At 40.2% G+C, this 23,441-nt stretch overlaps 1 protein-coding gene across 3 annotated transcripts in view; it reads left to right on the top strand.

Annotated features, from left to right (window-relative positions):
- Positions 1 to 23,441, top strand: part of slco4a1 (solute carrier organic anion transporter family, member 4A1) — a 50,300-nt gene that overhangs the window by 6,029 nt on the left and 20,830 nt on the right. Inside the window, exons 1-3 of one of the 3 annotated variants that reach the window (XM_033628596.2) lie at positions 1,815 to 2,027; positions 19,083 to 20,233; positions 22,530 to 22,620. In XM_033628596.2, the coding sequence (XP_033484487.1) occupies positions 19,387 to 20,233; positions 22,530 to 22,620 (938 nt within the window). In that variant the 5' untranslated portion in view covers positions 1,815 to 2,027; positions 19,083 to 19,386. Of the gene's footprint in view, positions 1 to 1,814; positions 2,028 to 14,988; positions 15,171 to 19,082; positions 20,234 to 22,529; positions 22,621 to 23,441 lie in introns of those variants that run through there. The other 2 variants (XM_033628595.2, XM_033628594.2) reach the window with 2 other exon arrangements.

Below are 23,441 nucleotides of genomic sequence, written 5' to 3'. Positions count from 1 at the left end.
TTCCAAAAGGAAATACATAGCTAGCTTGTATTTAATTTCAGATATGTGGTTTTGTTTATTTTCACTGTTACAGTATTATTTATGTTTCAAAGGGCAGCTATAAATAAAAAGCTAGCTAGATGTTAGCTAGATGTTTTTTTTCCTGTTTAAACCTTTTTTCCCAAAAAGGAAATCCTGCTGTTTTTTGTTATGTTGGCATGGAAATAAATGAAACTTAAACATCTATAAGGAGTGTTCATGTGATTTTACACATTTTCAGTGTGTAATTAATTAATGCATAATAATCGTGATAATCGTAAAACCGTGATTATTTCTCTGACAATAATCATACCAAGAAAATCTATAATTGTGACCCTATGGTGGACACCATTTTTTGACAAGTAGTAAGATATTTTTCTGTTTGTTTGCCTTTGCATTAGTACAAACTCAAATAAGCATTTAAGCATATTATCACAGAGCCACAAAGAGCATCACGATGCGTCATGTCTGACACAGGCATCCACTGACAAACTGGCTGGCAGTGTCAGAAATAGCCGGCACCCATGTGCGCACCATGCGAAAGGTGCCTTTGTACGTCAGTATCTGACAACGAAATCAGCAGCAGTATTTGACAAGTTGGGAGTGTGTGAGATGTTGGAATTGAGTAACTGTGGTTATATTAATTGTAGATGACTGGCAGATGGAATATCTGGGAATTAAAATGGCCAATGTGTCCTTGTAGAAAGCCAGGGGACAAATAGAATACTGGGGGGAGGATGGGGGTGGTTGAGCAGCTATACAGCCAGGAGACTAGGTTAATGTAAAGACAAGAAGAACAGATTCAACAAACAAGTTATAACTTGTTAATTAGAGAGCTTTCAAGGTGCTAATAGGTGTTACCTATTTTGTTACCTCTGGACAGATAGGTGGCTGTAGGTAGAGGTAGGGGTAGAGTGGGTCATCCACTAATCGGAAGATCAGCGCTTCGCGATCCTCGGCTCCTCCAGTCTGCCTGTCGAAGTATCCTTGAGCAAGATATTGAACCCCAAATTGCTCCCGATGATGCTTCCATCGGTGTGTGAGTGTGTTAAAAACTGAGTAGCAGGTGGTAGCCTTGGCCACCAGCGTATCACTCTGAATGTAGGCATGGACTGTAACGCTATATGGCGTATACTGCCCCCATCAGTTCCAGAAAAGTCATAGCACCGATTCTTACGCTGGTATCGTTTTTTCCATTTGTTTTTTTTTTTTTTCAAAAAAATGAGTATCTGCGTTTTTTTTTTTCAACGGTATCACGAGTATCAGTTCTCATGACATCACTAGTTACAATAAAGTTCTATTACAAAGATGTTATATTACTGTTATTCCATCCATTCATCCATTTTTATCCACTTATCCGGGGTCGGGTCGCAGGGGCAGCAGGCCAAGCAAAGCAACCCAGACATCCCTCTTCCCGGCAACGCTTTGCAGCTCTCCCTGGGGGACCCCAAGTGGGACATGTCCGGAACACCTATTACTGTTATTATAAACTTAAATCACATACAATTATAATATAAAGTTAAACAAGGTATTATTATAAAATTAAATAATGTAAAGTTACAATATAAAGTTAAATAAGGTATTGTAATAATAAAGTTAAATAACAAACTTATAATATAAAGTTAAAGTATTATTATAATAAGGTTAAATAAAGTTATGTTGCAATGAAATAAATCAATGTGGAACTACAGATGTTTTTATTCTGAAACACCCAGCTCATCCTGGCCAACAGTGTCGATGTTTTGCTGTGAACTTGAAGCTTCAGGTCAACAGTTGACTGTTAGCAGAAAGTGAAAGTGTTACCGCAGGGCCATTAAACATGTGGATTTATTCACTATGAGCAGGAAGCAAACAGCTCTCCAGCTCATATAATAATAATATTTGCAAGTTGGATTGGTGCTCTGTGGATGCAAACTGCAGCAACTGGTTGCAGTCGGCAGACATATAGATACAAAAACAAGATAAGCCTCACAAACTATCACCTAGGAGAAAGTGGCCTGGACGCGCGGGTAAGTGTGTGTGGCGTATCATATTTGTGCTGGTGTAAAAAAGGATGTGACAATTTATAGCTGATGATGATTGTCCCATCCAAAGAGCACCTCAAACAAACAATTCCTGGAAGTGCTCCTCTACAGACATTTTGTGAATTTATAGTTGATGTTTGCGATATAGTCATTTTACACATCCTGTGTGGAACAAGTCACGATACATTGTGTATGCTTGATATATTGGCCACGCCTACATAACATAATAACACTTTACACTTATGTGTAATGTGAAAAAGGTTTGTATCACAAAGGTCATGTTTGCATGTTTGCACCACACTAAAGTCAGAGTGTGTCTCTGTGTGTGGGCTGGCAGAGCAGCGACTCAGCATTTCCTGTCAAAGCATAGGATCAGTCCTCTCATCAAAGGTTGAACCTCCTCCTCATTTCTCTGTTGTCTTCACCTTACCACAGCTGAAACAAGCTGTTCACTGGTGAATCCATCACCATCTGTCAACAAGGTGTAATATATTACCCTGATTTCAATCAGAGTCTTGTGTGATGCACCACATAAAAACAACACAGTGTACCTAATGTGGAACATCAGATTTTTTTGATGACAGCACAGTGATTTCACAGAGAGCACTGTCGCTGTGGTGATAGGCATTGTGCAGAACTAATGCAGTTTAATTTGAAGGTTGTCTGACCCAGTTCACAAAAACAGATGGTGCCAGAGCAGGATAAAGGACTCATTCCACATGCAGTGTTGTGTGCACTAAAGTGGCAAATGAGTTATACAACTTAAAAGCCATACAATCTTAATAACACCTACCATGTGTGCATATGCCATGCTAGCTTCAATGTCTGTTAGCATATTAGTCTTTGCAGTGTTTTATCAGCTAAATCAGCCACCCACGCCTGTTGCCGTACAACCAGCTGAGGTCATCACCCTCATTCAGTGCTGCAGAAAGTATCTGGCAAACAACTTAGGGACTGTATTAAAGTTATTGGGGTGGAGAGGGGGGCTTAATCTTATATTTCATTTTATAAAAAAGCAAGATTTTCCTGCTAAGATTTCTAAATATATTCATGACAAACAGTCACTCTTTTGCTGCTAAATTAATGTTTGTTGCTACCACAGAATAAGTGAAGGAAGCAACAAATATGACGCAACTCAGGGACATTGCAAACTTCCTTCCCCACTCTGGATTCACAAAAATAAAACATAAATGTGAATTCAATTGGATAATGTTCTCACTCTGTTTCCACTAGCTTCTGCAACACAATGGAATTTTTCTGTCAGTTTTTTAATCGCGAAATTGCCATACACTGCAGCACTTAAATATTACAACTGAAATATTGAAACCTTTGTCATTTGAACTAAGTTAAACAATTATTCATTTGACAACATACAAAAAGCGATGCAAATTTAACAGCGAGGCAGTGCTCTTTGATACTTACATCATCTTAATTTTGTTTAATTAACATTCATAAAATTCACATGGGCTATAATCTTCTGGTCAGTTAGTCAATTGGTTGGTCAATATGTTGTTGTCCGACCACATTCTCATTGGCTGGACAGTCGCTGGTGTTACTTTAATAAGGCCACCAAAGCCTTTCTTTCCCAGAGGAAACTTGTCTGTGTCCTCTGCAATGGTTGGTCATTGTGGTATTTGTCTCCCCCTTCTCCACTTTGATTGAACAGCTGGTGACAGTGACGAGTGGAGCATTTTACCCAATGTCAAACATTTCCAACTCTCATTTTTAATCAGAAAAACAGATAAAAATTCACAAAAGACGTTCAGTGTTAGATTTTATCGCTATGGATTTATTCAACATATTCTCATAGAACAATATAATATCCTGCGAAAATATGGTACAAATTTGTGCCCCACGAATGACATTACATCTCTAATTAACATTAAATTACTGTGGTTAGGTTTAGGCAATTTATGTTACTATGGTCAGGTTTAGGAAAAGAAACAGGATGAGGACGAACCTTAAAATGTCTCAAAGTTCACTCAAAGTTCATACGGATCCAGAAATGCAACTCCAGGGAAAAAGGCCTGTGCAAAAAGGCCTTCTTGAGAAAAAAGTAAACAGAGCATTTACACAGAGCATTGACACACGCACACACACACATCACATCACATCTTTTATACTCATGTTATAGTTTTGTGGCCTGTGCTGCAAACCTTTAAGGCTCTGTAGCTCCAGTGCTATGCGCAAAAAGTTAACATCTTGATTGTCTTTTTTTTTTTTTATAAAAGTGCTTATGACATCTCACATGAGGCTTTGACTTTTAACTTAACATGTAGCCCATTTTGTAGAAAATACCGAGATATATATTGTGTATCACCATTCAGCCTGAAAATACAGAGATATGAATTTTTGTCCATATTGCCCAGCCCTGCTTGACACAATTAGCAACTCAATGAGCACAAAAATAGATCAGAAATAATGTTTGGAAAATAGAAATAGCAAGAGTGATGCAGATGACATCATCCTGTACACCACTTGTCAGTCACTTATAAAAACAGAAGTTAGTAACACTGCCGTCATTTTTGTCTTGTGAAATTATTATTTTTGTCTGGTGCAAGTGTGTGGGTGAGTTCCTGGAATGTGTGTGATATAATAACTTTCAAATCAAGCCCACAGAGCCAGATGAACCACAAACCTTTGAGATCATGGTTTCTGATACCATTCTACACGTATGCCAGTCCATATTTATTCTTTTTTTCTTTTTCAGTGACTCTTAACTATGGTCCCCTCTGTGTTTATGGGGGCACACTAGCATTCTTTGTTTTTCAAAATACACATTTTGATACAGTAACTTCCCTCCTGCCCCCTCTTACCCTCCATCCTTCCTTGAAAGGCAGAGGCACCGCTGTGGTGCAGACAGTCAGAGAGCTTTGCCGGCTGCTCTCTAGGTCTTATCTCACATGCACATGGAAGTCCCTTTTAGACTATAACATGTCTGAAATCTAAGTCCCTTATTGGCTGTCTCTTTAGGTCATATCTTCCAGTTGGGTTCACCACCAACAGGAGGCAGCAAGGTCACATGTGCTGGCATGTCTGTGAGATGTAGGGCAGGGGGTTGATGTGGGTCTGTGTGTCTCTATGTCTGCAGTCAGATACAGACAATACTATTGGACATGTGTCTGTGTGATATTTTACTTCATCCAACACAGCGTGTGACACACATGTCAGCATTTGGCCTTTATTGAAAAAATGACAGTTATTCTTACAATGTGCACGTGCCCTGTCCCATTCACTTTATTTGCACAGTTGTAATTATTTTTGAATAAAGTATATGATGTCCTGTCTTTACACTTTATTTGCTAGCCTGTCTACTCATCCTTCCATATTCAAATAGCTATAACCAGTTTGCCCAATGCATACTTTATAGGATCTGCCAAATATGATTACGAATCATGTTTGGACAAAGATTAAAACAATGAAATACAAAATAGGTCTACACATGGCCGGATACCTTAGGGGCCCTTGGGCAAAATGAGCTGCTAGGCCTCTATTACACCCCCCCCCTCCCAATTTGGTTTTTGGTGATCAAAGGTCAAGGTCACTGTGACCTTGTCTGTTTCAGTCTCGTGAACATGATATCTCAAGAAGGCCTTGAGGTAATTTCTTCAAATTTGGCTCAAAGGTTGGACTTGGACTCCAGGATGAACTGATTAGATTTTGATGGTCAAAGGTCAAGGTAGCTGTGACCTTGCATTCATATCAGTCTCATGAATATGATAGCTCAAGAACACCTTAAAGGAATTTCTTCAAACATAAACGTCCACTTGGACTGAGGAATATACTGATTCGAATTTTGTGGTTGAAGGTCAAGGCCAGTGTGACCTCTCAAAATATGTTTTTGTTAATATAAATATGTAAATAAATATATAAATATGTGTATCATGTTTAATATGTTTTGCGGATAGTCTGCAAAAAGCTGTGTCATGGGTAAAGATATGTACAGTACAGGCCAAAAGTTTGGACACACCTTCTCATTCAATGCGTTTTCTTTATTTTCATGACTATTTACATTGTAGATTCTCACTGAAGGCATCAAAACTATGAACGAACACATGTGGAGTTATGTACTTAACAAAAAAAGGTGAAATAACTGAAAACATGTTTTATATTCTAGTTTCTTCAAAATAGCCACCCTTTGCTCTGATTACTGCTTTGCACACTCTTGGCATTCTCTCGATGAGCTTCAAGAGGTAGTCACCTGAAATGGTTTTCCAACAGTCATGAAGGAGTTCCCAGAGGTGTTTAGCACTTGTTGGCCCCTTTGCCTTCACTCTGCGGTCCAGCTCACCCCAAACCATCTGGATTGGGTTCAGGTCCGGTGACTGTGGAGGCCAGGTCATCTGCCGCAGCACTCCATCACTCTCCTTCTTGGTAAAATAGCCCTTACACAGCCTGGAGGTGTGTTTGGGGTCATTGTCCTGTTGAAAAATAAATGATCGTCCAACTAAACGCAAATGGGATGGCATGTCGCTGCAGGATGCTGTGGTAGCCATGCTGGTTCAGTGTGCCTTCAATTTTGAATAAATCCCCAACAGTGTCACCAGCAAAACACCCCCACACCATCACACCTCCTCCTCCATGCTTCACAGTGGGAACCAGGCATGTGGAATCCATCCGTTCACCTTTTCTGCGTCTCACAAAGACACGGCGGTTGGAACCAAAGATCTCAAATTTGGACTCATCAGACCAAAGCACAGATTTCCACTGGTCTAATGTCCATTCCTTGTGTTTCTTGGCCCAAACAAATCTCTTCTGCTTGTTGCCTCTTCTTAGCAGTGGTTTCCTAGCAGCTATTTGACCATGAAGGCCTGATTCACGCAGTCTCCTCTTAACAGTTGTTCTAGAGATGGATCTGCTGCTAGAACTCTGTGTGGCATTCATCTGGTCTCTGATCTGAGCTGCTGTTAACTTGCCATTTCTGAGGCTGGTGACTCGGATGAACTTATCCTCAGAAGCAGAGGTGACTCTTGGTCTTCCTTTCCTGGGTCGGTCTTCATGTGTGCCAGTTTCGTTGTAGCGCTTGATGGTTTTTGCGACTCCACTTGGGGACACATTTAAAGTTTTTGCAATTTTCCGGACTGACTGACCTTCATTTCTCAAAGTAATGATGGCCACTTGTTTTTCTTTAGTTAGCTGATTGGTTCTTGCCATAATATGAATTTTAACAGTTGTCCAATAGGGCTGTCGGCTGTGTATTAACCTGACTTCTGCACAACACAACTGATGGTCCCAACCCCATTGATAAAGCAAGAAATTCCACTAATTAACCCTGATAAGGCACACCTGTGAAGTGGAAACCATTTCAGGTGACTACCTCTTGAAGCTCATGGAGAGAATGCCAAGAGTGTGCAAAGCAGTAATCAGAGCAAAGGGTGGCTATTTTGAAGAAACTAGAATATAAAACATGTTTTCAGTTATTTCACCTTTTTTGTTAAGTACATAACTCCACATGTGTTCATTCATAGTTTTGATGCCTTCAGTGAGAATCTACAATGTAAATAGTCATGAAAATAAAGAAAACGCATTGAATGAGAAGGTGTGTCCAAACTTTTGGCCTGTACTGTATATACATAAATTCATGGGTACAGGCATGGCTAAAAATGAACTACAGGCAGGTGGGCAGCAGTTGAGACAAAAATACATTTTTTTCATTTTTCAGAATAAAACAAATGAAAAAGATGTGCAGTATATGTTTACTATTTTGTCATCTAAATCACTATTATCAAGCCGCAGTTCCTTTTATTTTGAAAGTCAATGACACAAGTCATACCTTTGAGCCTGTCATCACATTCATCAATGATGTTGAGGATTCCAGCGATAAAACTTAGCAGCCCAAGAATGAGGTGGCAGCATACATCAAGTTCAGGACACCCAAGGAGGATGCTTTTGAGGTTTCATGGTGGTGGAAGGAGCATACTAAAAAGTTTTTTAGTCTGGCACTCATTGCGCTAAATGTTTTTGCCATTCTGACACTGAACACAACCAGTGAAAAAGACTTTTCTGCGCTGGATTTGTAATTCAAAAAAAGAGAACTCAGCTTAATGTGAGTGACTGTAGCTTGTGTATGGTTAATCACGGGTGCAAGTAGGGTCACAGGACTTTTATTACTGGGTGTCGGGTCGGTTCTGGCACTGAGCTTTATGGGTAGGGGCGGGTATAGGTTTCCAAAATGAACCCATGCAGGACTCTGTTTTCATTTAGCTCTCCAGAAACTAAGTAGGCATATTTCCCAAAATGTCCAACTTTTGCTTTTAAATTAGATTTTGTCAGAGGGACTCTCTTGACGGCAGGGCCTCAAACAACAAGAGCCTGAATCAGGACCCACCTGAAGCAGGACCCACCTTCAAGGTGCAGTAAAGTGCATTTAATAGTTTTCGCATCTGTGTGGTCACAAAGGGGAAAAGGTTGGCATGACGTAAATATCAGCCTGTGTCCACGAAGGTCCACGTGGACCATGTGCAGCCCAATACTTGGCTTATGTAGTTCTATTAGTACTTCATTTGGTTATAAATTTTGGCTCCACACATGAAGTCAGGATGCCCAAGAAGATGCATTAAGGCTTGTATCATATCAGTAGATATTGTGCTTCCCATGTTCCCAAACCAAATTAAAATAGATAAGCTACCACAAACCAATTGCCAAACAGTCAACGTGGTGCTTTTCAGGATCTTACTGGCCCTGGGGCAGCTGTCCACATTACCCAGTTGGTAATCCAGCTGTGAGTCTACGGAAACAACAATTATCAACACACTTAGTAAAACACCTACAATAAATTATGTGTGATGGAGCAAGGGAAGACAAAGTTGAGTGGTCATGCATACTCTTACAGCCAAACACACAGATTTTACTGCTAAACACATTTTCTTGTTCCATCTAATGCAAGGATTTGCTGCTTTTCTGTATTTTACATCACCGTAAACTGAGTGTCTTTGATTTGTGGACTGTTGGTTGAACGAAACAAGACATTTGAATTTACATTTTTTTTTAATTTGAATATTAATTTAAATAACTATTTTCCAACAATTTGTACACTAACACATAAATTGGAAGAACAATGAACAGAATAATCTACAATAGAAATAATCTTTAGTTGCCACCCTACATGTACTGTCTGCTACTTCTCTTTGATTATAGCTTTGACTTTGACCAAAAGGTCAGCTGCTGCTATGTATCATCAGGTTCCTGTTTTTTTTTGTGATAGATACTCTCACACTGCATTGACTAACTTCCTCATAACAATCCATAACAATGAATATTTCATCAAACTAGAAATGCCTGAAAAACAGTACAGAATTGTTTTAATGTTATTCAGGCGTGCTTTTAGCTGTAGTTCAGGTAGAAGAAGAAGATGTAGTTGTTGAGAGTATCTGCACTGATACTGCTCTACTTCCCTGCTCTGTTTCTGTCTTGTCAGTTTTGTGGATTAAAGAGGAGAGGAGAGAGAAGAATGAACAGCTGAGCAGACAATAGAGATGCTTCATTGCTATAGAGGCAAGGGGTAAATGAGCAGTGTTGTCTGTTGCCTGTGGGGCTAGTTGAGGTTTGCTCTCTAATCTGCAACCAAGCAGAAGATCATTATTGGGTCAGTGCCTACTGTGTCCCATCTCATTAATTCCCCACAGTGACACTGGGGCCCGTAGGGTTGGATTGCTCTGCCTACTGTGAGATGGGTGCCTACTTTACTGGGACGACAGGAACTGGCTAGAACAACGTATAGGAACTCGCCTGGATGCTAGTATACTGGCCATTAGGGATGCATGATTTTTTTTTTTTTTTTTGCAGATATCCGATATGCCTATAACTACTTATTTGGCCAATAACAAGATATATCCACTTTTTTTCCTACCTAATTTTAGTGATCATCAAGTCTCTTCTGTAGTGGAATTAACATCATATTATGCACGCAAACTATTATTGTGATGGCCCACCACCAGATGAAGACATGAAATACAATGCTTTTCAATGTATATAATATCCATTCATGTTTCAAAATATGGAAAAAAACTTGTTGGCCGATTCTAATAGTTCATTTTAAAGCCAGTATCAACCGATATTATTGTGCATCCCTACTGGCCACGTATTGCACTTGCTCCTGTGTGTGTATTCATGTACTAGAGAACTTTGAGGGCATCTATGGCTGGACAAAATTAGAGACTATTCAATGTCATCAGTAACATTTCAGTGAGCACATGATGCAGCATGAGGTGGAGATGGTCTTGTGTTGTGCTATGGTACTGATTTTGGAAAATTGATTGGACAGATATCTGCCATCTTGAATTTAGCAAATTTTGAAGTATCTAAAATTTTCAGTTCATCAGATCAGATGCCGGGTTAAGTAGTCAGACAGACATGGTAAACCAAAAAGTATAGTGAACTCGGAATTAGTGGGGAAGATGTTACAATTTTCTCAAAGGGTGGCCTCACAGCTTGTAATTATTATCAATCAAACATCTCTGCTCTCTTCAGACCTATAAACAAAGACTAAAAAAGTCACAAATCCCCTTTTACAAGCTTAGACATGAATAAAGCTGAAAATATATTCCTGCTACTGAGGCTATGTTCACAGTACAGGGCTTATTGCTCATTTCTGATGATTTCCCCCAATCCTAACCCTAACTGACATACTGGTACAAGTTAGCCATGTGCTTCTGTTTGGGAGAAAATATGGTGTGTTTTCAGAGAAATGTCCTTAGGAGCAATGGGTGTCTGGATGGGGGGCTGTTGTACACATGAGCTTTCAGTCCACTAGCTCTGTTAGCAGGTGTTGCTGGTACTTATGTGGAGAGAGAGGTGTGGGTGTGGCCAGGAAAGTCAGGAGTGGTGGGGCGATGATGTGGATTCCTCCAAAACCTGAGGATGTCCAGGGTTACGTTTCATTAACTCTGGTGCGCTTTGTGACAGCGCTGTTGCTGTACACATGTACTGTTTCCCTCAAAAAATAATGCACCTGTAATCATGAGCCAGTAATTCGTGTTTAACCCACATATCCCATAAGGCTGCAATCAGTGACCAACATGATCGGGAGTAAAGAATAAAGAGGGGAAGCTGTCTCATAAGGAGGCAGGTTGGGGTGGTGGATGAATCACAAAACACGGGACTTTCCACAGGAAATCAGTGTTCAAAACTGTGTGAATTTTGAGGATACTTTAAGTCCTTTTAAGGTACGTCATCCCCATCTTTCTCTTCCTAACCTAATCACAGTAACTTGTCTTAAACTAGAGACGCCCAACCATGTTTCTTTTTGTAAACCTTACCACAGTAACTTCACTGGCCTAAACCTAACCTCTGTAACTTTTTCTTAGGTGTGTAACTTTATGTTAAGTACGTAACGTCATTCTTGGGGCACTAATTCATGGGATATCTCATAAACTGACACATTGCGGCATGTTGGCAAGCTGTCCCTGTCAGACAGCATCTGCCAGTTGAGCTGTATTGGCTGGCAGTTGGAGCAACCTATTGCAGCAGCTGTATGCCCATGGCAGCCTTTTGTAGTTTCAACAGACCACTACGACACTTCCTGTGCATTTGCTTCTCAAACACCATGTGGTGCAACTTGGATAAATCATCAGTGATGACCCCAGGATAATAGGGTCTTTAATCATTAGACACCCTCACCTGGGCGACTCAGCCAGATTGAAGTATGATGTAGAAAAACCATTGATGTATGGGAGGACAACCATGGATTCTGACAGGGATGCATGATAATATCTGCACGTCATCAGTATCGGTAAATTATTTGAATCGACCAACATGCTGATAATATTGGTACATTATTGGTAATTCCACTACAGAAAAGACTTGATGATCACTAAAATTAGGTGGGGAAAATGTGGATATATCGATATCAGTATCTGTTATCTGCCAATTAAGTTGTTATGTATCGGCATTTTGGTTCTAGGCAAGAAATCCAATATCGTGCAGCCGTTGCATGGCCAGCCATTGGATATGTGTTTTATTTTAGAACCACATATGAAAGTGGCTCAGATCTAATTGGAAAAAATCTAATTTATGTTTCCACACTACCCTGAAATTTGCTTGTAATGTGGACGTAGCCTAAGATTTCTCAGGCTGGTATCAAGGCTGCAATTATCTCCTCTCTTACAAACAATGGTCAGATGTATGTTATATTAGCCTCTCAACATGTGCAGGGTCAACAAGGCCAAATAAACAATGCTGCTGGAGTTTGATTTAGGATTGTATGCTTTTCTAATTTAAGGTTCAAAGAGCGGGTTCTTGGCATTACATCAGTGCTAGGTTCAAACAGGGTTACTTGTTCTCACAGTTGATTCACTGAATTCACTCCAGCTTTGCAGCATCTCCTCTACTACAGTTCTACCAAAGGGATTTTTTTCCTGTAGTAAATATTGTTTTTTTTTTGGGTTTTTTTTTCAGCAAAATCTGATTACACCACTGACACCTCATAGCAGTGTGTGCAAACACTGGTGTCTTGGAGTAAGATTGACAGTTTGAGACATCATCTAAGTGTGTTGTGTCTCCGATGTGTAATAACCACATGAGAGGCTTCCTCTTGATACATCAAAAGCCTTTGTTTATCACAGAGGAGGAACGACTCCCCGGTCCAAAGCAAATACATTTCTGCTGTGAAGATAAAGGACCCGGTAGGTAGGGCAGAGCCCATTGCTTATTAATATCACAACTCTGTTCTCTGATCTCCCTTTGAAAACATAAATGAAAAGAGCAAGATAGAAAATTAGATATGAATGAAATAGGAAAAGAAAAACCCAGTCAGAACTTCTCAGTTTCTGGCTTTGTTTGGTTCATAAGCAACCAGGGACAGAAAAACAAACAGTGGGACAGAAGGGTATTACCTCACCATGGTGCATTGTTAACAGAGTGGCCCGGTTCAACTTTGAAGACACTCCCACCTCTGGTCATCTCACCAGATAATGATCCACTCACGCTCTCCTCGCCTGCCTTTCATGAGGCCTTATAAAACTTATTCACAATCTCTCACCTCACAAATTCCTCTAACTTTATACTGGAGAGTTCACCTCCACCACCACCTCAGACCACCTCAGACCTGAAACAAGGTCTAACTTCATTTGGCCATCCATCAGCCTGTCAATTAAACGTAATAAGATTTTAATTGGATTTTATGCTCTGGCTTCCCTCCCAAACCTTATTATTCGTACTTATCATGAGAGATCAGCTGAAAAAACAACAGCTTGCAGCAGCATGGTTGAACAGTCCTATTCATTTCTGTTGTTTAGCAAACAGCTTTGCTTGTCAGGACCCTCTGGTAGTCTGTGCTCAGTCAAGATGCAGAATAATGAGCTGGGGTAGTGTTCCACCAACCATTTTACAGACTGCTTTCTATAGTCTCAGTGCTAAAAGTTGTAGTTATTAGTTGACAGAAAAAGCAGTAGCTGTAGCAGTGGGAGAGCATTTTGTTTCTTCTTTTTTTCTTTTTTTTTTACCAAGCAGCACCAACATTATTATTCCTCTTCTGCTTGGCTATGGTAACAGTTGAATGATAGATTGTTTTCCAATCCAACGTCCTTCCTCTGCTGAGTCAGGCTATAATTAAGCTGATATGGTTTAGTCTGAACCTGACATTTCTGATTTTTCAGCCTGTTCTCATTGCTAGGACATCAAACAACACCGCTTTGACAAGGCCCTCAGCATGTAAAACATACCAAAGCACCCTTTAGTGTCTTTATGAAACGCACCACTTCACATTTAGTAGGGATGCACAATATTGGATTTTTTTGCTGATGTATAACTTATTTGGCTGATAAGCAATATCGTCATATCGACTTTTTCCCCACCTAAGTCTAGTGATCATATCTCTTCTGTAGTCAAATTAGCATCATATAATGCATCATACTCCTATCGTGATGGCCCACCAGCAGATGGAGACATGAAATACAATGTTTTTCAGTGTATGTAATATTCATTTATTATGCAAAATAAGAAAAAAGCATATTGGCTGATTCTGGTAGTTCATTTTAAAGCCAATATTGGCTGAAACCGATGATGTACCGATATTATCAGCATGTTGGTCGATTCAAATACTTCATTTACTGATACTGATGACATGCCGATATTTTCATGCATCCCTATCAGAATCCATTGTTTTTCCCATATATCAATGGTTTTTCTACATCATACTTTAATCCGGCTTGGTCGCCCAGATGAGGGTGTCTGATGATTAAAGACTGATATTATCATGCATCCCTAAAATTCAGCACAAATCGCACAAATTGATGGATTTTGGTGGGCAAAAGTCAAGGTCACTGTGACCTCACAGAACATGTTTTTGGCCATAACATAAGAATTGTTACACTGACAAAATTTCACACAAATGTCTATTAGGATAAAATTATAACATTTCATATCCAGCAGGTCAAAGGTCACATTCACTGTGACATCATAATGCTCTGCAAACACTTTTCTGTCGATTACTCAGTCAACGCCATAACTCAGGAACAGAAGGGGAGACATTTGGTCGGGTGCTAAATTGGTGACACTAATTTTGGATGTCCATCTTGAAGCTGTGCTGATTGTCTAAATCTTCTGTGCTGCCAGAGGCAAAATGTGTGTGAAGCATCCATGTAGAATTTGTAGCTTCTTTGCAGCAACATCCACATTTGAAGCATTGTGTACTGCCATGGCTACAAACGAGTCTAGACAGACATGGATGTAAACTGTTAACCTGACTGCTTCACATAGGCATGCAACCATGAGGCGGTAATTCTAGAAATTCTGGTTTAAGCTAGCTTTTGAACATTGCTGTGTGCGCATTGAACTGTAAGTGTGTACGAATCTGTACAGAAGCAGCAGTGACCAAACAATACAGTTTACCTCCAGCAGGAGGCAGTACCAGTGAGCAGTTCTCTGACAGGTGGATTATGCGGAGGGGAGTGCACTTCCCTCCCTCCAGACCGCCTGCAGGACTCCACTGACGGGGCATGTGTATGTACTGATGTGCTGCCTCAGCGCTGGACTATAAGAGGCTTTGAGAGACGGGTTTAGGAGCTAGCATGGATTCCACTCTCTGACTCTCCATCTTTCTCCATCTGTTATCGTGTCTCTTTCACTCTGTCTCTAATTGTTTCATTTACATGTGACCAGACCTGTTGATTATCAGACGCTGAAATGGAGGTAGGAGGCTAAATGATGAAGTTGAATTTTTGTGGGTGATCATGCGATATTAATAGTCATAATTGTTGCTGTTAATGTGTTTGCTGTAAAGTTAAAGCAGAGAACATTTATTTTTTAGAGACAAAAGCATTTTTCATTTTCATTTTTCATTTTTCAAACCATGTACTGGGATTGTAATATTATTATACAATGTTTATTTACAGTGTTGGTATGTGTCATAGCAATATAACAAGTCTAAAACGCAATTGAATTATTGCTTTCTTGTCTGAAAATGAAATATTGCTGTACAGTAGTAGGTAACCAGTTACATCACATGCTTTATTTTAGTGTGAGGCGTGTACATCGGTTAACATGTTGACCTGCACTTCATTTCATGAGGAAATTACTCAGCAATGAAAGTACTTTTTTCCCTTTTTCTACTTCTGTAATTTATTGACATTGTTATAGGTTCATTATTCAAAGTGGTGAACTTAAATGGAATGTTAAGGTCAGGTTTATGTGAGGCAAACATTTACACAGACTGTTAAGATTAGTGAAGGAAAGTTAACCAGCTTCTGTGTCAGCTTCTACTTACTGTGAGCAGGTGGTGGCAACATAATCATCGTTTTAAGGTGGACAAAGTGTAAATGACATGAGACCCTGTGACACCCTGTTTTGTGTCAATATTTAAACTGGGCAATATGGCATATAAATAATATCTCAATATTTTATGCTTTGTCCCTTTGATGCATTTGATCATACCAAGTGGCCGTCTCCAGGGTTTAAAAATGAAGCCAATGTGAAAGTGCCAAAAACTGCAGTTCACTGAGTGGTCACTTGGGGATAGCTCTAAAAGCAAGTCAATCCCCAAAGACACCCATGTTAAAATGCCCAACTTTACAGCAGAAATAAACCATAGATCGTATATTAAGATGGAGGATGTGTCTCAGCTTACATCCACTGTACAAAAATGAACCCAAAATGTCTTGGAAATGGCTGCTGCCATCCAGAGTCTGTGCAGTACCGATCTGGGCCCATCCAACCAATCGCAAACAGCGCCACTGATTGCAAGCACACCGATTAACACACATAGCTGTCAATCGTGATGCCAACTCCCCATTTTTATGGCATCAAATAACTAATTAAACCAAACTTAAAAGAAAAAGAAACAACTGAACATACAGCAGCATGATAAGAAATCCTTAAAATGAGAGAAACCATCTTTAAAAAAAATGTATTTAGTTTAGCACATGCAGGGGCGGGGTTTATGACCATGCTTTAGCTACCCACTAGGGGGCAATTGAGATGTTTTGGCTTCACTTTTGGGGAGCTGTCAGCTGTACAGAGGAATCATTTTTACAAAACTCATCTGTTTAAATGTTATTTAGGCTTAAAATTATGCATAATTAAGGGCATAGCCACTTTGAGACAAGTTGTACTGGTCAGGTAACATAACCTTGGTGTAGATTCACAGAGTTTAGGTGTAGCCGTAGCTGTCACTATTTGAGTGTGTTTTCGGTTCATTAAAGTTATTTGTAATGCTTTAGTCACATAAAAAATTCTAATTCTGTTGTCCTAAAAGATGCTTTAAGGGGTGGGGCATTTAGTTTTTTTGGTAAGTACTTCTTTTTTTTTTAATAGCAAAAATTAGCATTAGCATTAGTGTTATCACAGTTAACTTTAAGTAAACTAATTTGAATTTGCCTCCAGATGATAGACAGGTTCTAAGATCTTCCTCCGTTTTGAATTGAAGTAAACTTAGGACAATGAATAATGGTAAATCGATGGATCTGGTAGCAGTTTAGCTTTTAGCCATGCTTTTATCACTTCAATTCAAAGTTCTGGATTATATGAATTCTACTTGGATAGTGTAGCCAAATATTCATTCATGAAGTGGTTTTAACTATTACATTTATTATTCCATGGGTGTGTTTTTGGAGTAGAATTGTGAATAATATCTCAAGCTGCACTAATGAGTCAAATGAAATTTGTTATACAACAGCTACATCTGCACACTGTTTTATATGTTGGTGTTTATGAAAGCTGTGATCTGTATTTCTGCTTGCTGGAGCAGAAAGTGCATCTTATGGTTCATTACCGTTGTGTGTTTCTTTAGACTTTATAGGTTGTGTGTGTGTAAGCCTGTGTGTCTGTGTTTACCTTCACAAGTTTCTTTGTGTAGGTAATTAGAAAACATTCAGTCTCTGTGGGAGACTGAGTCCATTCTCTCAGCTGCTCTAAAACATTGTGCACAGAAGGCACCAGGACTGATTTCATACTCATGTGTGCAGTGTTGGGAGGGTTGCTGCTAAAATGTATTACACTGCAGATAACTGAACATAGCCTAAAATGTGATTTGTAAAGTATTTCATTAGAATACTCAAACTGTCCTAAATACTTTGGATTACTTGTGGAATACTTCTTAACTGCACTTAAAATTGTCTTGCCTTGCTCATTTGTCTGGGTCTTATTCTTACATGCCAAAAAACAGGCCCCCAGTAAAGCCACCCAGCCTTGCAGTCAATCTTTCCCAGTGGCCACCAGCGGTATTGCAGCAAAAAAAACATCCCCCACTGCCCAAAAATAATTTTCCCCATAGGTCACCATTATAAAATAGACATCTGTAAAACTGTTGACAGGACACCTCGAACTGCAAACAAGGCCAGTTCTGACTCTTTCTATTACAAATTTTTGTGCCATGTTTTATATTTGTAAAATGTACACACGTCCTATTCTTGTGAATACAATATCTCATGAATGCCTTCAGGCAATTATTTTAACTTTGGCGCAAACGTCCACTTTGACTCAGCAATGAATTGATTAGATTTTGCTGGTCAAAGATCAAAGGTCAAGGCCACTTCCTGTTTTTGTGAACACGATCTCAAGAACACCTTTAGGGGAATTTCGTCATATTTGGTACAAACATCCACTCGGACTCAACAATGAACTTACTAGAATATTGTGGTCAAAGGTCACTCTGACCTTACAAAACATGTTTTGGCCAAAAGTAATTCGGACAAATTTCACACTAATATCCAATGAGACAAAATTATGAGGTGATGACATTTTCTTTTAAAGGGGTCAACGGTCAACTTCACTGTGACATCATAATGTTCTGCAAAACACTTTTCTGACCATTATTCAACGTCATATCTCAGGAACAGAAGGGGAGACATTTGGTCAGATACTGAAATAGTGACACTAATGTGTCTACCTTGATTGTAATAATAATAATAATAAATTTTATTTGTTGGTGCCTTTCTGAGCACCCAAGGACACCTTACAATAAAAACATACAAAAATACCAATAATACAACATTAAAAATAGATAAAATACATGACAGAAAATTAAACCGGATAGGCAAGCCTGAACAGATGGGTTTTAAGCTGTGATTTAAATTGTCCAATGGAGTCAATCTGATGGATATGGGGGGGCAGAGAGTTCCAGAGTCTGGGTGCAGAGCAGCTGAAGGCTCTGCCACCCATAGTGGTCAGTTTGAAATTAGGGACAGACAGAAGAGCAGCTGAGGAGGAGCGTAGAGCACGGGTGGGGGTGTAAGGGTGGAGAAGGTCTGACAGGTACTGGGGGGCCAGGTTATGGAGAGCTTTGAATGTGAGGAGAAGGACTTTATATTGGATTCGCTGATGGACAGGTAGCCAGTGGAGCTGAATGAGGATGGGGGTGATGTGGTCGGTGGATTGTGTAGATATGTGCTGCCGGGGGGATGATGTGAGTGAAGCATCCATCAGGCAAATGCAGGCAGTTATTCTAGTTACTTGATGTATGTTCTCAGCTGTGTTACTGAGTCATCGATTCAGATTCATATGCATCATCCATTCAGGCAACCATCAAAAGCTTTGGTATGTTATTACAGACCATCGATTGGTTGGCTTTTAATTTATTAAATCTCTCTCTCTCTTTGCTTCCCATAGGATGTCATTACTCAACATCAGTATGAAGCAGTCATTACAACCTGTACAAATAGGTAAAGAAGAGCACCTGAGGAGCCTAAATAAATATTCAGTACTGTGGACACATGGAGCACGCGATACAAGCCAAGAATAGATCATTTCAGAGACAAGCCTGACAGATCCACCCCTAGCCTCAGCTCATTCACATTTCCTTTTTCTACATTGTGGCTGTAAACAAATCACTCTGCCTCCCTGGTTCAAAGACTTCCCAAGTCTCCCCTCTCATCTGTGCCACAGGAACCCCACAGTGCCCCTCAGAGGGGAAATGCCCATCTTGCTTAATGCCGACGCCTCCTTCAGCTCCAAGCAGGAGCTCCTGGACCTTCAGGATTGCCCTCTCAGCGGGGGCCCCTGCGTGGACACCCCCAGCCCCCCAGATTCTCAGACAGACAGCCCCATAGGCTCAGGTCCCAGAAGCCTTGACAGCCCCGGAGCTGATGGCCCTGTTCGGCCCCCAATTTTTACTGGGGCTTCCACACTCCCGGGGCAGCTGTACGGGGTGGAAACAAGACCTCATGCAGAGACTCCATTGGGGTTGAAGCTGATCTCCAGTGATTCAGATCAGCTATACGGCTGGGGGGCTTTGACACCCAAAGCTATCCAAGTTTTTAACACCCCTCGTTGGGTGCTGTTCTTCCTTTGTGTAGCCTCTTTTCTCCAGGGGATGATAATCAACGGCTTCATTAACACAGTAGTCACCTCCATTGAGAGGCGGTTTGACCTGCGCAGCTATCAGGCCGGCCTCATTGCCAGCTCCTACGACATTGCCGCCTGCGTCTGCCTGGCTTTCGTCAGCTACTTCGGAGGGACGGGACACAGACCTCGCTGGCTAGGATGGGGTGTGCTGATCATGGCGCTCGGTTCTCTAGTGTTTGCCTTGCCTCACTTTACCACACCCCCCTACCAGGTCAGTCTGCCCGAGAGAACAGGAATGTGCTCTGCCAACCGTACCAGCCCGTGCCAGGACAAGGAGGGTGGAGGATTGTCAAGCTATCGTTTTGTGTTCATGCTGGGCCAGTTTCTACATGGTGTGGGTGCTACACCTCTCTACACCTTAGGGGTCACATACCTGGATGAGAACGTCAAGTCCAACTATGCGCCTGTTTATATTGGTGAGTAATTCACTTAGTACAGCATGTTGCTGTTGAGTTTAATTTGTTTGATGTGGTAGTCATTCACTGACAGTAGAGATGATTTTAGTGATGTTATTATATTACTAAAATAGTAATCACCTCTCCAGAATTGGCCACATTTTTTTTTGCATGTTGTGTGCTCATTAATTAGTGTGTTTCTGTCTCAAAATGTGACATAGATTTGATAGACAATTTGTTTTAGTCCAAAATTGTGGTTTAAAAAACTTGATTTTGAAATTGCAAAACATTTAACTTAATGTATAACAAATTTCAATAACAAATGTGACTACATATGTAGGACAATATAAGTGTGTGAGTGGTGCTTGGTAAAAATCCTATTTAAGACTATACCAGAACCAGAACAATAGGTTTGGAGTTTGTAGTAATAATACCAGTAATCGCAATTGGATATTTTCACATTATATTTACACTGACAGTCACATTAGCTCTGTAAAACAAATTGCATCACTAACCAGTGGCTGTTGAGTTTGGCTATATTTCCTCACTTGTTACTGTTCTCAGTACACTGCTCAGACACTAAGAATTGGTTTAGCTCATACAGTGAGAATTGTTAAGACCTCAAGAGAAAAGTTGTGTGCTTGGGTGTTTTGTGTGTTTGTTCAGACTCAGCTCATACTGACAGCTAGGCTATGTAGTGCAGGCACTGATTTCTCTCTCTCTGAATGTTAAAGGGATAGTTCAGATCTGTTGAAGTGGGGTCATACGTGTTACTTGTCCATAGTCAATTTATTACATACAGGAGATGTCAGTTGGCGGGCCTGACTTTGGAGAAGCAGGCAGGAGTGCTGCCATGGAAGCTTAGCGATGTACTGCTGTGGACAAGGGGCAGCAGCAAAACATATTTTAGCCATGTAAAAAAACGTCCACCCTAAAATAGTGAATAACAGTATACGCTATATTGAGAATATTCTCACCACTTTACCTTGTGGCAGACAGCCCTTACTGACAGAAAAGCCATTAATGGATTCAGTTCCTCAACTACACTCTTTTCAAAGCCACCAGACTCCATTGAGAAAAACAGTCATTTTAGCACACCGAACATGGGAGCTGCTGGTCTACCTCAGCCAGAGTTCAGCAATATTAAATTACTGTTTTTCTCGATGGAGTCTGGCTTTGAAGAGAGCAATATAATGGCTTCAGTTCCCCGCTGGAAATCACTGTCTAACAGTAAGATTAAGCCATGAAAATATTCTAAATATAGGGTAAACTTAATAAACCGAAATTGTTTGTGTTTTTTAGGTGGGACTTTTTTGAGGTGGCTAAAATTCATTTTGCTACTGCCCCCCCGTCCACAGCAGTACATTGCTTAGCTCCCATGTCATACTCCTACCTGTTTCTCCAAACTTGGGGCGTGCTGACTGTTATCTGCTGTATGTAATACACTGACAATGGATAAGTACCCTATACAGCTCCACCTCAGAAGATCTGAACTATCCCTTCAATTATTTTGAATGACTGCACAGAATAATGTGAATACAATATGCAAATAGCAGGGCTTGGAAAAATGCCCCCTGTATGTCTTTGTAATATTTCAGTCCGTATTTGCAACAGAAATGCAGTTGTGTGTGTTATTTGCATGAATGTGAATGGAGATCTTTGTTTGCTGATGTTGACCTGTGGTCACATTGTTACAATCCTGGTTGCATCACACTCTTTTCCTCTTTACTTGTTTTTATTGTTTATAACTTTGATCAAAGTGCTTTATGTTGTGAATTAGTTGAATACAAGGGACATTTTCCCTCTAGGATCAAAAAAAGTACTTGTGTGTCTCTCTAATGACATCTTAATATGACTCCAGTTAGCAGAAGACAATTACAGTACACTGTTGTAACCTCTGTTACTGAAACACTGGAAACAGATGAAAGAGCGTATTGTGTAGAAATAACCAAGCATGCCTTCTGTGCATCGTACACAAACATACAGTCAGTGGAGCTGCTAAATCTCTCTTTTGCTGTCACGTCCAATTTCTCATCAGTAATATTCATTACTGTATTGCCATAAACAGATCAAGTGCTGGTCAAAACCCATCTTCAATATTCAGAATCCACTGTGGACACAGTCTCAAAAAGCACACAAACATACACACAGTTCCTCACATCAAGCTCCTGTTTTCTCATGAAACATTAACTGTGTGGACACAGAGCCCAGTGAAGAACAATGGGGCCCTTTTAACCTGTAGGAAACAGGAAGTAGACAGTCACTGTATTGACACACCCATGGCCTGGCTCTGTTTCTGTGCTCTCTCTCCCCGCAGGGATTTTCTACACAGCAGCCATTGTGGGTCCGGCAGCAGGCTACCTGCTGGGAGGATACTTTCTCAACATTTACACCGAGATCCACCTGACGTGAGTCTGCTTTGGATGGCAGAATGGATGAGAACAGACTAGAACACAGTAGAATGAACAAACTAGAGTATATTAGAATAGAACAGACTGGAGTATGATAGACTAGAACATACTAGAATAAAAAATACTGAGTATGATAAAAAAAAAAGGACAAACTAAAATATAAAAAAAGTATAATGAAATACAACAGGCTGCAGTTAAAGAAAACAGGAGTATAATACAACCCTGATTCCAAAAAGGTTGGGATGCTGTGTAAGACGTAAATAAAAGTAGAATGCTATGATTTGTAAATCCTTTCTTGATGATTTGATATATTCAGTGAAATACAGTACAGAGAGATATTTAGTGTTCAAACTGATAAACTTCATTGTTCTTTGTAAATATATGCTCATTCTGAATTTGATGCCTGCAACACATTCCAAAAAAGTTGGGACAGGGTCATGTGCTGCATCACCTTTTCTTTTAACAACACTCAGTTTGTGTTCAAGAACTAAGGTTACTAATTGTTGAAGTTTTGGACTGAAATTTCTTCCCATTCTTGCTTAATGTACAACTTAAGTCAACAGGTTTTCATTGCTGTATTATGCCGTTCATAACACGCCAAACATTTTTAATGGGAATCAGCTCTGGACTGCAGGCAGGTCAGTCTAGCACCTGCACTACTACAAAGCCACATGTGTCTCATGTATTGCTGGAACAAGCAGGGATGTCCTTGCAGAGATTTCTCAGGATTCTCTGATTCTTTTGTTGATATGGACTGTAGATGGTGAAATCCCTAAATTCCTTCCAATTGTGCTTTGAGAAACGCGGTGTTAAAACTG

Source organism: Epinephelus lanceolatus, chromosome 8, assembly GCF_041903045.1.
Source record: "Epinephelus lanceolatus isolate andai-2023 chromosome 8, ASM4190304v1, whole genome shotgun sequence".
Classification (NCBI taxonomy): Eukaryota; Metazoa; Chordata; class Actinopteri; order Perciformes; family Serranidae; genus Epinephelus; species Epinephelus lanceolatus.
Note: the sequence above shows the minus strand (reverse complement) of the source record. Positions and strands in the feature narration are given on the sequence as shown.